Genomic DNA, 13,896 nt, shown 5'->3' on the forward strand with positions numbered 1-13,896 from the left:
TAATAGTAATATAATGTACCTAACAATCGGGTGGCGGAGGAAAACGTCGGTCCGACTACCGTACGGTGTGCGGCGGCGGTGGCGGTGGCGGATAATCACAGGGTAACCGTAACCGGGTGCGGCGGCCGCGGCCGGGAAGGGGTCCGCCGCCGCCGCCGCCGGTGGACCGTCGCCGTCACGTGGTGCCCCCTGACGGCCGGCCGGCACAACTAGCGGACCACTCGGCGCGCGGGCCAGTGCGGCCGTGCCCGTGTCGCGTTCAGTCTCCGCCGTGAACCCGTTGCCGACAGTCCGACCGCGCACCGTCGTTCGGATTACGAGTCCGTTTTTATTATGTGAAAGTGTTCGCGCGCGCGGACGATCTGCTCTCGAGTGTTGCGATTTTTTTTCGGTTTATTATTATAATTTTTTTTTTTATTATTATTATTACCGTCGCCCCGACTGGACGATAATTTTATCATTTCGATTTTTACTACGCATGCAATCGGTACTCCGGCCCGACTACTGGCAGTACCGTAGTGTTTTTTTTTTTTTAAATAATAACTTAATAATTTTTCCGTTTTTCGTCGTTTTAACTTAGTCTCGAGTGCGCGCCTGTGCGTCCCGCGAGGCGAACAACGACCGCAGTCGTACTGCGATTCGCGACTATGTCGAATGCCCGACCGACGGGGTCGTACGCGAACCGTTCGGTTTTCTGACGAACGCCCGCCGCGATTTTTTTTTTTTGGAAAAAAATATCAAGTTTCAAAAAAAAAAATTTTTCTCGTTCGATTTTTGAAAAATAACTAAAAAAAAAAAAAATGAAATTGTTTATTAAAATGAAACTATTTTTGGTGGCCGCGATGTGCGCCGCGGCGGTCGCCAAACTCGACGGCAGTGTCGCGGCCGAACCGTGTACGTGGTCGTCGTACAACAACGACACGGCCAAGACGTCCGTACAGTGCCGGGTCCGGGCGTTGGCCATGGACAGCCCGAACTTCTCGTCCGTGCAGCCCGAGGGCACTGTTCGGCTGACGGTCGACTGCACCGACAAGCTGTTCTTGCAGAGCACGCTGGTGCCCCGCATGTTCCGGCCGCTGCACCAGCTCGAGGAGCTGGTGTTGGTCCGGTGCAAGTTGTTGGACATACCGGCGGACGCGTTCGACGGCCTGGGCGGGCTCAAGAAGCTCACCGTGCACACGTCCAACCTAGAATGGGGAGCCACCAAGACCATGGAACTGGCGCAGGGAAGCCTGGACCGGCTCACCGAGCTCCAGTCGCTCGACCTGTCCGAGTCGAACGTGCACACCGTGCCCGCCGACGCGTTCTGCGCCCTCAAAAACATTCAGCAGCTGAATGTGTCGCACAACGGTATCGAAGACCTTACCACGCTCGGGTTCTCCGGGCCCGACTGTCCCGGCGGCACCGACCTCAAAGTGCTCAACCTGTCGTGGAACAACCTACAATCGGTGCCTGCCCGCACCGCCATATCGGCCATGAAGCGGCTGCAGACGCTCGGCCTGCAGCACAACAGCATCACCGAGATCGCCGCCGACAGCCTGTCCACGCTGGCGTCGCTCAAAGTGTTCAACGCGTCCTATAACAAACTGGAGGCACTGCCGGAGACGTTGTTCGCCAAAAACCACGAACTACGCGAGGTTTACCTGCAAAACAACGGACTGTACGAGCTGCCCCGCGGACTCTTCCACCGGCTCGAGGAGATGGTTATTATAAATCTGAGCAACAACAAGATCAATCAGATCGACGAGGGACCGTTTGTCGGCCTCCTCCGGTTGGTCGTCCTGGACCTGTCCCGCAACGGACTGACCAGGATTAAGTCGAACGTCTTCAAGGACCTGGTGTTCTTGCAGATTTTGGACTTGAGCAACAACAGCATTAGCAGTATCGAGGAAAACGCGTTTCTTCCGCTGTACAACTTGCACACGCTCAACTTGGCCGAAAACCGGCTGCACACGATCGGATCGCGGCTTTTTAACGGCTTGTACGTGCTGTCCAAACTCACCATTAACAACAACTTGTTGATTACCATCGACGATCAGGCGTTTAAAAATTGTTCCGCTCTTAAAGAACTCGACCTCAGTTCAAATGCCATTCAACAGGTGCCAGCAGCGTTGAATGAATTATCATTCTTAAAAACGTTGGACTTGGGTGAAAATCAAATCAGTGTGTTCCACAACAATTCGTTCAAAAATATGGAATTACTGACCGGATTGCGACTTGTAGATAATTTTATAGGAAACCTGACTCAAGGCATGTTCTCTAATTTGCCCAACCTGCAGGTGTTGAATTTATCGAAAAATAAAATCTACACCATCGAACGAGGCACGTTCACTCAAAATAGCCAAATCCAAGCGATCAGACTGGACGCAAATTATTTAACGGACGTTAACGGAGTGTTCGAATCGCTGTCCAGTTTGCAGTGGATAAATTTGTCTAAAAATAATTTAATTTGGTTCGATTACGCGATGGTGCCGGCCAATCTCAAATGGCTGGACTTGCACGATAATTACGTGCAAGAACTGGGAGACTATTATAACCTGAAGGACCGATTAAACATAAACACAATTGACGCCAGTCACAATCACATAACCGAAATTTCGGAACGTTCTATACCGAACAGCGTAGAAGTATTATTCCTCAACAACAATTTCCTTTCGAACATCAGACCCAACACGTTTTTGAAAAAGAGAAATTTGGTGCGCGTGGACCTGTACGCTAACGAGTTGACACGATTGGACGTGAACGCCCTGCGGTTGGGCGTTGTGCCTATCAACCGTTCGCTGCCGGAATTCTACATCGGCGGCAATCCGTTTGAGTGCGACTGTTCCATGGACTGGTTGCCCGCCGTCAACAATATGACGCAGCTCAGGCAGAACCCCAAGGTCATGGACCTCGACAACGTGGTGTGCAAAACGACAGATTCTAGAGGCTCGGAGGTGGTGCCCATCTTGTCCGCCGGGCCGTCGCAGTTTTTGTGCAAGTACGAGACCCACTGTTTTACCGTGTGCAAGTGTTGTGAATACGACGCTTGCGACTGCGAGATGACGTGCCCCAGCAATTGTACGTGCTACCACGATCAGACGTGGCACACGAACATCGTGGATTGTTCGTACCAGCTGAACAACCAGGTGCCGCCGAAGCTACCGATGGACGCTACGCACGTGTACCTGGACGGCAACAATTTTAATCAGTTGCAGGGCCACATATTCATCGGCCGCAAAAACATGGTGCACCTGTACCTGAACAACTCGAAAATCGAATCGCTCCAGAACCACACGTTCAACCGGCTCAGCTCGTTGCAGGTTCTTCATCTGGAGGACAACATGCTCACCGAGTTGAAGGGTTACGAGTTCGAGCAGCTCTACCAGCTCAGGCAGCTGCACTTGCACAACAACCGTCTATCGTACGTGAACAACATGACTTTCGCGCCGCTACGGAACCTCGAGGTGCTAAAGCTGCACGGCAATTTGCTGAGCAACTTCAACGTGTGGCAGCTGTCCATCAACCCGTACCTGGTACAGCTGTCGGTCGGAAAGAACCCGTGGTCGTGCCGCTGCAAGTTCCTGCAACCTTTCCGGAATTGGGTGTACGAGAACGGGCCGAAAATCAGCGACATGACTGACGTGACTTGCGTGCCGGACGAGTCGGACCCCGGCCAGAGGCGCGAGATCGACTTCAACGAAACGACGTGCAGCGACTTCTACACCGGCGGCTGGGCCCTGCGCAACATGATGACGTCCAGTTACGTGCCTTTACTCACGTTCCTGTTGGTCGTGTTCGTCGTGGCCCTGGTGCTCTTCGCCGTCCGGGACAACATCAAGGTGTGGCTGTACACCAAGTACGGCATACGGGTGTTCAGCTGCAAGAACTCTGGCAACAAGCACTTTTACGAAGATCGCGAGAAGCTGTACGACGGTTACGTACTGTACAGCCCCAAGGACGAGGAGTTCGTCCTGCAGTCGGTGGTTGCCGAGCTCGAGCACGGCAACCCGTCGTACCAGTTGTGCCTGCACTACAGGGACCTGCCCATCACGTCCATGTACCACGCCGGTTCGTCGCCCGTAGTGATCGAAGCCGCGGAGGCTAGTCGCAGGGTGATCGTTGTCCTGTCCCGAAACTTCATACAGACCGAGTGGTCGCGATACGAGTTCCGGTCGGCACTGCACGAGGCCCTCAAGGGCAAGGTGTATAAGCTGGTGCTGATCGAAGAGAACAGTATCGCGGCCGAGGCGGACGCCGACCCCGAGATCAGGCCTTACCTGAAGACGGCGTCCAAGGTGCGATGGGGCGAGAAACGGTTCTGGGAACGGCTCCGCTACCTGATGCCCAGCAACAACCACCACAACAACAACCATCATCACCACAAAGTGTGCAACTACCGGAACAACATAAACAACTACACCATCGACACCCGGACACCGGTGGTGCCTGCCCACCGACGGCAACCGCCGCCGTCGCCTCAGGATAAGACGCCGCACCACCGGCCGCACGGCCACCATCACCACCACCATCAACACCACCAGCAGCCGCAGCAGCAGCACAGCCCCGGGTCACTGCCCCGGCCGCAGCACCGGCACGAGGACTCCAACTACTCGACGGCCACGACGGCCACACCGTCCCCGAAACTCGGGGGCGGCTGCGAGGACCGGCCGGCGTCCACCGAGCACATCTACTCGGCCATCGACACGCCGCCGCCGTCGGTGCACCAGTCGCCGAGCAGGATGATGCCGCCCGCGCACCAGTTCGAGCGCACCAACAGCCGGAGGTCCGCCAAGCACCATCAGCACCAGAACGCCGTGCAGGCTTACCTCGTCTGATGCGAAAACCTCCCCAAGCAAGTCGTCGTCGCCCCTCAATACTTCCACAGCGCTGCTTATGCCGCGAACCTATGATATTATTGCATGTTGTGGGTAATAATCTCGCGCAAACAGGTCAGTGTCACCGACGTACTGTACAATAATTATTATTATTTCATTATTATCATTATTATTATATTTGTATTTTTCGTTTGGTTTTGTTTCGTTTATCTGTGAACCGAACAAAGCATATATTATGTACGTATGTGCTCATCAATATGTGATAATGTTGTTTAAATAAGCACGACTTGTATGATTCATAGATTAATTGAGTTCCTAAGTGTACGTTCTCCGGAACACACTGCGGTTAATTCCCTTTGAAACTTTCTTGTATTTTTTTTTTTTTTTAATTATCATTATTTTTTACTTTATATGTTCGTAATAATTATTTTACGACGGGCTGTGTCCGCCGTTTATATTGTAAATGTGATTTTAGGCGGGTTTTTAAATATTATATTATTATTGAATATTATCATTATTATTGTGAAAAAACGGTTCGTACTAACTATTGAGAATCTAACGCCATTTTTCTAGTCAGCTCAAAAAAAAAAAAAAAAATTGTTTTTGAGCAACCAAATTTTGTGTGTTAAATTCATAAAAAAAAAAAATGTATTATCCTCGATTTGAGGCCCAGACTGATTAAGTCTTCGTATCACTGTTGTTTGCTCCCCTCACCTCTTAACAATTTTCAATCGAAGAAATGACATACATCGCGAGTGTTATTATATTCTATTTCATTTTTCACGTGACGCAGAGCAATAATAATAAAATATTATTTTAAATTTATGACACATGATGTGGGATAATTAAAAACCTCCGTGGGTGTTGGTGTTTTTTTTCTCTTCATACATCGTAATAATAATAATAATAATAATACCGGTTCTAGGCTCTCGTGTATTTTATTATATCTCTCCTTATTACTACACTCTCCTAGAGCGTTTATTCTGTTATTATTCCGACGTGTCCGAGTACGCTTTCGTACGAAACACAGAGAATGAAAAAAATATATTTATTTATATACTTATATATTATATATAAATGTATATTTTTTTTATTCAGTACACGGATTACCACTTAGTACTGCCGCTGCGTTATCTGAAATGGATTCGGCTTTTTATTTGGAGAGACAATATAAAACTATTATTTTTTTTTTTGTATCTTTTAAACACAAAACAAGGATAATAAAAATAAGATAAATAATAAATACACACCTTCTTATCCTCGAAAACAATAATTCCATTTCCATGTAAATGTATCGGCTTAATGGATGAACTGAACTGTGCTTGATTAACAGAGACTCCGACGCGTTTCATCCCGTGAACGTAAATATTACAAAATTGTTAGGAATATTTTTACGAATTTTACACCCTACATGCGGTTTTAAATTGTTTTGGGGCGAGTGTAGTAACAGGGTAAGACAAACCGATAACAACTTGGTTGGATGTTTAAAAAAAAAAACTAAAAAAAAAAAAAATATACAATTATTTGGGGGATTTACATTATGTTTCACTACTTGAACGAAGACTGTATGATATTTTTAATTAACCACAATTTTTTTTTTTATTTAAATATTGTTAACTTCGATTCTATTTTATTATTATTTGATTAAGAAATTATTTGTATATATTCGTGTACATCCCATTTTATTATGTAATGATATTAATATGTATAGACGTGTATTGTACAACGTTGAAAATAAATAATTTATTTTTTATTTTGAAAAAAAAAAACACTTGTTATTATTATTTTTTTTTCCATCGACACCACCTACGCCTACCTATCTACATTTCTTTTTAACGGATAACGCACTGTACAGCGGAACCTCTGTATCTCGGAGGGACAAAAAGAAAAAAAAAATTGACATATCTAAAGTTACCGAGGTAATTAGAAAACATATTGTGAACGGGACTGACGAAAATATTCGACGTACAGAAACTTCGAGATACCGAGGTCCCACTGCAGTATATATATAATATGTGTAGGTAAAATGCATAGTACATTATATTATTACGTTGTCCTCATACATATTATAATATTATTATTACTATATATATAATTTATTGTGCTGCAGTAAGTATTGTGCACGCGTTTGTGTACCACTTTTTGCAGTGTACGAATCAAATGATATCATCATCGTAGGTACATATATTTACGCTGACCGGGAGAGAGAGAGAGAGAGAGTGACACGGCGAGTCACATGACGTCGTAGGAAAGCGAAACCGTGAATAATACATGAGTTTTTTTTCCCCGGCCCTTTGCAAAGGCCGTCTGTCAGTCATGCAGTCAACAGAATGTGCGTGTTCGGCGGACTAGACGGAATATTATTGTTCTGTCCCGTTTGCCGTTTGTGTGTGTCACGTGATGTATATACAAATAGATGACGGGGATCTACCCCTGCAGCAGAAAAAAAAGCGTATATAGTACACGTAGGTATACGACGACGGCCTATACGTTGTGCGCGTCCAGAAAGTGAAAACCGAAAGAGAGGGTCTCAACCCTTTTTTTCTCGCCGACCGCCCGCAGGAAGAGCTCTCCGTCGTTATTGGTGTGCACGACTATAATAATATGATATGGTTCGTGTATGTTAAAATAATAATAATAATAATAATAATTACAGTCGTCGGCCGACGGCGAACGGCGGCGCTCGGCCGTTTTTCTCGCAATTTTTCTACGTCGCTAAACCGTACAACGCTACAAGTGTGCAGGTGAGTATAATATGATAATAACTTTATAATAACGAAAAGATAAAAAAAAAAAAAAAAAAATAATAAATAATATAATAAAACGCTGGCCTCCGCCATCGTGCGATGGCCGCCGCGATGGTTTTCGGTTCTCTTCTGCCGATCGAAACGTTCCGTGTACGGTACGAATCGGCTGTACCCATATCGTATAATATGCAAATCGATACGCGTCCCACGCAAAAATCCGGCGCACGTTATAATACCTATCTGCAGACGCGACTTTGAAACGATCTTCGCCGGCAATAAGCTCACAAATTTCTAGGCCAACGAGTGCGTCCTGCGAGACGATACCGTGGTATAGGTGCAGTATACCCAAGTACTATTAGGTATATGCGCGTCGATAGTTATTTTTTGCGCACGCCATTATAGTATCATATAAAACAATAATATATTGAAATTTTCAATTTCCAACATAATGATATTACATTATATTATTATGCGTCCGCCGTTCTCTTAGTCTATATTTATTATATTTTACTCTTTTTGTAAATTTTTCACCCGGACAATATTATTTTGACTGGCATTGTAGAAACTATTATCATTATTATATACAAAAACACCTATTACGATATTGATATCATTTTCAAGAAGACAACGCGAGCGTAAATTATGGCCGCCCCGTGTACGTATGGATTCGTTTAGACCATATTTTTATGGCTTTAAAAGTATTTAATATTCGTATTCATTTTTCGTTTCGAGAGGATTTACTTTTGATGAAATACAAATGTATACGAATGTAGTTTAAAATATTATCAAACCCACTTTAAATAGTTTGAAGTAGAAAAGTTCTTTTGAAATCGCAAAAAACAAATTATTGATGAATAAATATTTAAAAAAAAAATTATAATACAATACGATATCGACGCAATAACATAATAATATTACAACTCGGTAGTTTTTTCACAAATGTTTTTAATATTTTAAATGTGTATAACGTATTGTACCTATATATATATATATTATATTTAACTTGTGACTTGTAAGTACTTTGAACAAATCACTGACAAACATATATATATATAATTATATATATACAGGTAAATACACGATTATTTCTTTGGAAATACAATAACATATACATTATACATAGGTAGGTAATTACGTTTTTTTATTTTTTTAAATTTAGAAACCATCTCTCGCCTCACGACTGATATACGACACATTTTGTTTAATTCATTCGATTCGCCTATGTTTTTTTAATTGTCTGAAACTCTGAAATAGACCCAAAAATTGAATTTGAAAGTAGTTTCGAAATTAATCATTTTTTTTTGTACGTTTTCCACGCTAATTTATTACTCTACGGGAGGCCCTGTATCAAATAGAATTGTTAATTTACTTTTACTGAATTCCATTAGTATAGGTTGGCCCATACACGAAGATTATACGCGTAACCGTTAAAAATAAAATGAAAATATAAAAATAAAAACAGAAATAATAAGAATAATAGTGTACGATCTTGGGGAGACAAGTCAATTTACTATACCTACTACACATGTAAAAATAAAATGATAAAAACATATTATAATACAACTCTCGATCGGTTCGATCGCACGCAGATCCTACCTTAGCTACCAACCAAGACTAACAGAAACGAGTCGCATTCGCCGACGACCGCACGACAACAAAATATCGGGAAAATTACAAGTTCATTATACTTGGTTTTCCTAACTATAATTGCAGTGTTCTGTTGGTTAGATATTATATTATAGTCACGGCGCGTGCTGATAATGTCGGGTTTTGTTCACTCGTATTATATACAGGTAAGTATGCGACCGTTAAACTACGTCTTTACGGCGTGTTTTCGGTGTTTTTTTTTTTTTTCGTCTTATCATATTATTATGTACACATAATAATAATAATATATTCTAACGGAAGATTGACTGAAGTGGTGTGGTGGACCGATTTCGTGCGTAAAAATGTCACCGCGGGTCGTCCTACACGCGCGACCCGGTATCGAGTTACTTATTATTAAACTCGTTAGAGACCGTCGTCGGCGGCGGCGGCGTTGATAATACACTCTGCGGCCGGGCGGCGACCCAGTGCGATTTATGGACGAGTTTTGTGCGTTTAACGAGCTCGTCATGTGCCGGCCATGTGGACATCGTAAAAAAAAAAAAAAAACGTAATTTGGGTCGGCGGCGAGGGGGAGGGGCGGTGGCGGAGGAGGAGAAAAAAAACCTCACCGAATATACGACGACGTCTCCGAAGACTTATATCTGCGAGACGTTTTTGGTTTATTATTATTATTATTATTATTATTGTTAATATATTTTTTTATTTTTTTTAAACGCGAAAAATAATAATAATAATGATAATAACGATGACGAAAGAGCGCGTTGGTTTAGATTTACGACCGACCGCGTTGTTTTCTGCGCAGTCTAATTTGGACGGAGGGACCTTGTTAACGCCGGCGAACATATTTCAAATCCTCTTCGGCCACCAACCCCCTTGTCCACTCTGCAGACACTCGGGGCTCCGTCTTTTTTATCCGGTTTAGGGTCCAACGTTGAGTTGGTAAAATGTGCATATATATTATATACTCTCCCCAAGATTGCATTTGGATTTTGATCTTCTCGTCGTGTATAGTAGTGACTCTTTCATAAATCAAACGCGAGAGACGAAATAAAAATTGTGTGTGTGTGTGTGTATTATGTTGGTTTTCGGCCGAAATATTTGTGTTTCGTTTTAAGACCCGCGTGATCATCGGGTCGTGAGAACATCTGCTCGCGCCGCCACCTCCTCCTCCTCCTCATGCTCTCTATCGTCCTCGCACCGAGTCAGTTTATGCAAAGTGCAGCGACGCCGGTGATTTCGTTGTGTTTAAACGTTTCTATTGTCGACGATCATATTATACTATATAGGAGGCGAACACGGAGCGCGACGATCGCCGTTATTGGCGTCTGCAGCAGGACCCATACCAGTAACAGGTGTTCGCCGCGCGCGATGAATGGAGACGTCTAAATAAAGGTAAACAAAATAAAGCAAAGGGAAAAAAAAATAACCGACGAAAAAACCAATAGAATAAAAGGGTTGTATGAACCGCACGCGGACAAGGGGTAGAAGAAGAAGAAGAAGACGAATATAAGGAGAGAAAGTATATAGAGGAGTATGTATAGAGGTAGAAGGCGTAGAAACAGGAGGCCGGGGGATCGTTTCGAAATCATTCGGGAAAACTTGCGAGCATAGTTTTCGCAGACGGAAAAGTAGAGGTTGCTTCCCAGGTGGGCCAAAAGTTTGTCCCGAAGTGCACGCTCGGGGGTCTCCTGCGCCGTCGTGTCTGAACGCGTTTATCGATTCCGAACAATACAACAATAATGGACTGATGGGATTTTAAACGCCGAGACAATAGTAATATGTGTGTGTGCGTGCACGGGTACACAAACGACACACACACACACACACACACACACACACACACTTGTATGCTGTGTAGCTTACAATATCAGGTAATGTTATCTGGTATTTAAATATCCATCTGAGAAGAAGACGGAAAGAAAAATATAAAGAACCTCTTTAATTTACATAAGAAATATAAACGATATGTAAAATATGATCCTGTTGCTTCTGTCCGCCGGGGACCTATGTACACTCTCGGCCGCAACGCTATATTAATATATATTATGTATAAAGTGGCCGGTCGTTTCGAGTCGTATTGTGTGGACTGCGGAAGACATGTTTTCGAAACAATTGCAGCGTTACATCAAAAGCCGTATATTTTGTCTGTTTATTTTTTTTAGACGTTCTATTATTTATGAGAAAATAAAAAATAAATATAATGTCAAATCGAGTTCTAAATAAATTATTATAATAGAACAGAAAGAATTTCGAATGGATTATAACGCCCGTTATTATAATTTTATAGCACCGACGATGGTATAAACCGCGGCACGATAAAATATACATTTAATCGTCACTATATCACATAATATTATATATTTACAGTCACCATAGCCGATATGACACGCACACGACTATAATGTACGTGCGTTATACGTAGTCGCTGATCGTTAATTATTTAAATCGGATCGAATCTCAAATTTAAAACACCGCGTCGAATAAAATGGTCTGTTAAAAACACGCGAGTCGATTTTCATATATTTTTTTTTTCGTCGGTCTCTACCCAAAGCGTCAGTGCGACAGCCGTGCGTGACTTCCGTAATCCGACGGCATTGATACATATACACACTGCATAGACGACCTACATAGACTACCCTTGTACTGAAGACTAGTCTATATATCATTATATCACACTGCACCGTATGATGTCGTATTATAATATAATAATATATTTTATTATAAAGGCTAATACGGCCATGTTTGTATAATAATGAATCGCGCGCTGCATGCGAATAATATTACGCGACATGTCGTTGTGGCGTAAAAGCCGTGTTCGGCATTTTCGACGTAATTAAACCGATACGATGATCATAATATATAATATTATGCGCGTGTGTTATTGTGCGGTGGCGCACACACGGGTTCTACGGTTGGGGTGGGGGGGGGGGGGGGGGGGGTCGGGTGTACACCCTCCCCTCGGATTTTTTTTCGCTAAACAAAAACCGTGAAAATATTTTTTTTAAAGCATATATTATATTATTTTATGTGTATTTGATTTCAATACGACCCCCTCACCCCTCCACCCCTTTGGACATTTCTGCAGTGAACGCCGCTGGTATACTGCACATTGTGCGTCGGGGTCGGGATCGCAGTGATCGCGGGAGTTGCCCATAACATTACATTAATCCCACGTAATTATTACTGCGAAGGGGTCACGCGTGTATGCCCAGAGCTGGGGATGTTTCGTGGCGTACACGGGAGAAAAAATAAAACTTAAGAAAACCGGAAACCCATCGCCACCACGCGAAGACGAACCGCTATTATCATAATATATTATATTATAATATTATGTTTTATTGTATGCTCGCCAACCTACCGGAATTTAAATCTGAAGCTCTTGGTATATAACATGATATAATATAATATAATACTCGTATAATTCACTTAAAAGTAAGCGAAGGAGGTGGTGGCGGCGGCGGCGGCGTAGGTCGTTATCGGAATTACGAGTTTGAGTGGAGGGAAAAAAAAAATAAAAAACAATAACCTTTTAACGATTCGGTTTTAATACGACAAAGAGACGGTTTATAATACATATTATTATACGCTATATAATATAGTCGTCCGGGGCGGTGTCGTTTGGTTCGGTCTTTTGTTCCCGATGTGCTTACAATATTATACCGCGTATACCTATAGTATTTGCGAGCGTATCAAACAATATTGTAATCTCGGAAATCCGAAGAGAACTTGATGATCGCCGCAGTCATCAGGTGGTCGAGGGGACGACCGAATACGGCAGCGTATATAATATCATGCGCGGTGGCGCTTGCAGCGAAACATAATCGAACGTTATATTTTATATTTTTTTTTTTTTTTTCTTAAGCTTCGGCAACTATGGCCATTAGCTGTAGTGGTTTGTTTGTGGGTTGTTAGTGTTGGTAGGGGAAGGAACACGTATATTTTATATTATTATACGATAGGACGCGTATAATACGATACGGTCTGATATGACTTATATTATAATGTTGTCGTGTTATATGCACAGGAGTGCGCATGTCTGCAGACATTTGTGGCAGGCTGGGCCAAGTCAATATTGATTAAGATACTTGAATTTTAACAATTTTTATAATGTTTCATTCTTTAATTTACCTACTCGTCCATCACCCTGCACTATTGAAGGCATAACATATTATTGTAGGTAGGTAATCATTCATATAATAAAAACAAATACATTTTTATTTCAAAATTACAAAAAGAAAATATATATTAACCGAACACAGTTTTAAAATTTAAATAAATACAATTTCGCCATCTTTAATGATAATAAAATATGCTATTATGTTATTTTTTTTTTTTATAAGGAACAAGGCCTCGACTGCATAGTCATTGGCCGCGATTAATTATTACAAACTGATTAATACATTATAGGTAAATACTTAAAAGTTAAAATTATTTAGATTTTTGGTTACATGGTTTTATGTAAATTAGTGTCTCTTATAAAACTAAGTGTTCTGTTGATTTTTAGGGGTTCATTGTTGAGAAATACGGAGATTATGCTATTTGTATGGTATAAAATACACGGCAGTTCGTAACTCCATTCTTCTCTAGATTGGAATTAAAGTTTTAAATGTCTCGATCACCCCATCGACATTGATATTTCATGCCAATTCTTGCTCGATGAACCTAATATAGAGTCAAAAATTATTACTTATTTATTATCACTGAGGAATGAGTACCACCTATCA

At 42.6% G+C, this 13,896-nt stretch overlaps 1 protein-coding gene across 1 annotated transcript; it reads left to right on the plus strand.

Moving 5' to 3' along the window:
* The first annotated feature begins 254 nt into the window (after positions 1–254).
* LOC132951650 (toll-like receptor 7) lies at positions 255–7,628 on the plus strand. Its single transcript, XM_061023474.1, has one exon. The coding sequence runs from the start codon at positions 801–803 to the stop codon at positions 4,815–4,817; it is 4,017 nt and encodes a 1,338-aa protein (XP_060879457.1). The 5' UTR covers positions 255–800; the 3' UTR covers positions 4,818–7,628.
* The last annotated feature ends 6,268 nt before the right edge of the window (positions 7,629–13,896 follow it).

Source organism: Metopolophium dirhodum, chromosome 9 (assembly GCF_019925205.1).
Source record: "Metopolophium dirhodum isolate CAU chromosome 9, ASM1992520v1, whole genome shotgun sequence".
NCBI classification, from domain to species: Eukaryota; Metazoa; Arthropoda; class Insecta; order Hemiptera; family Aphididae; genus Metopolophium; species Metopolophium dirhodum.

Bases quoted from the DNA above. Each gene is read 5' to 3' on its own strand.
- LOC132951650 (XM_061023474.1), top strand. From the start codon at position 801: ATGAAATTGTTTATTAAAATGAAACTATTTTTGGTGGCCGCGATGTGC.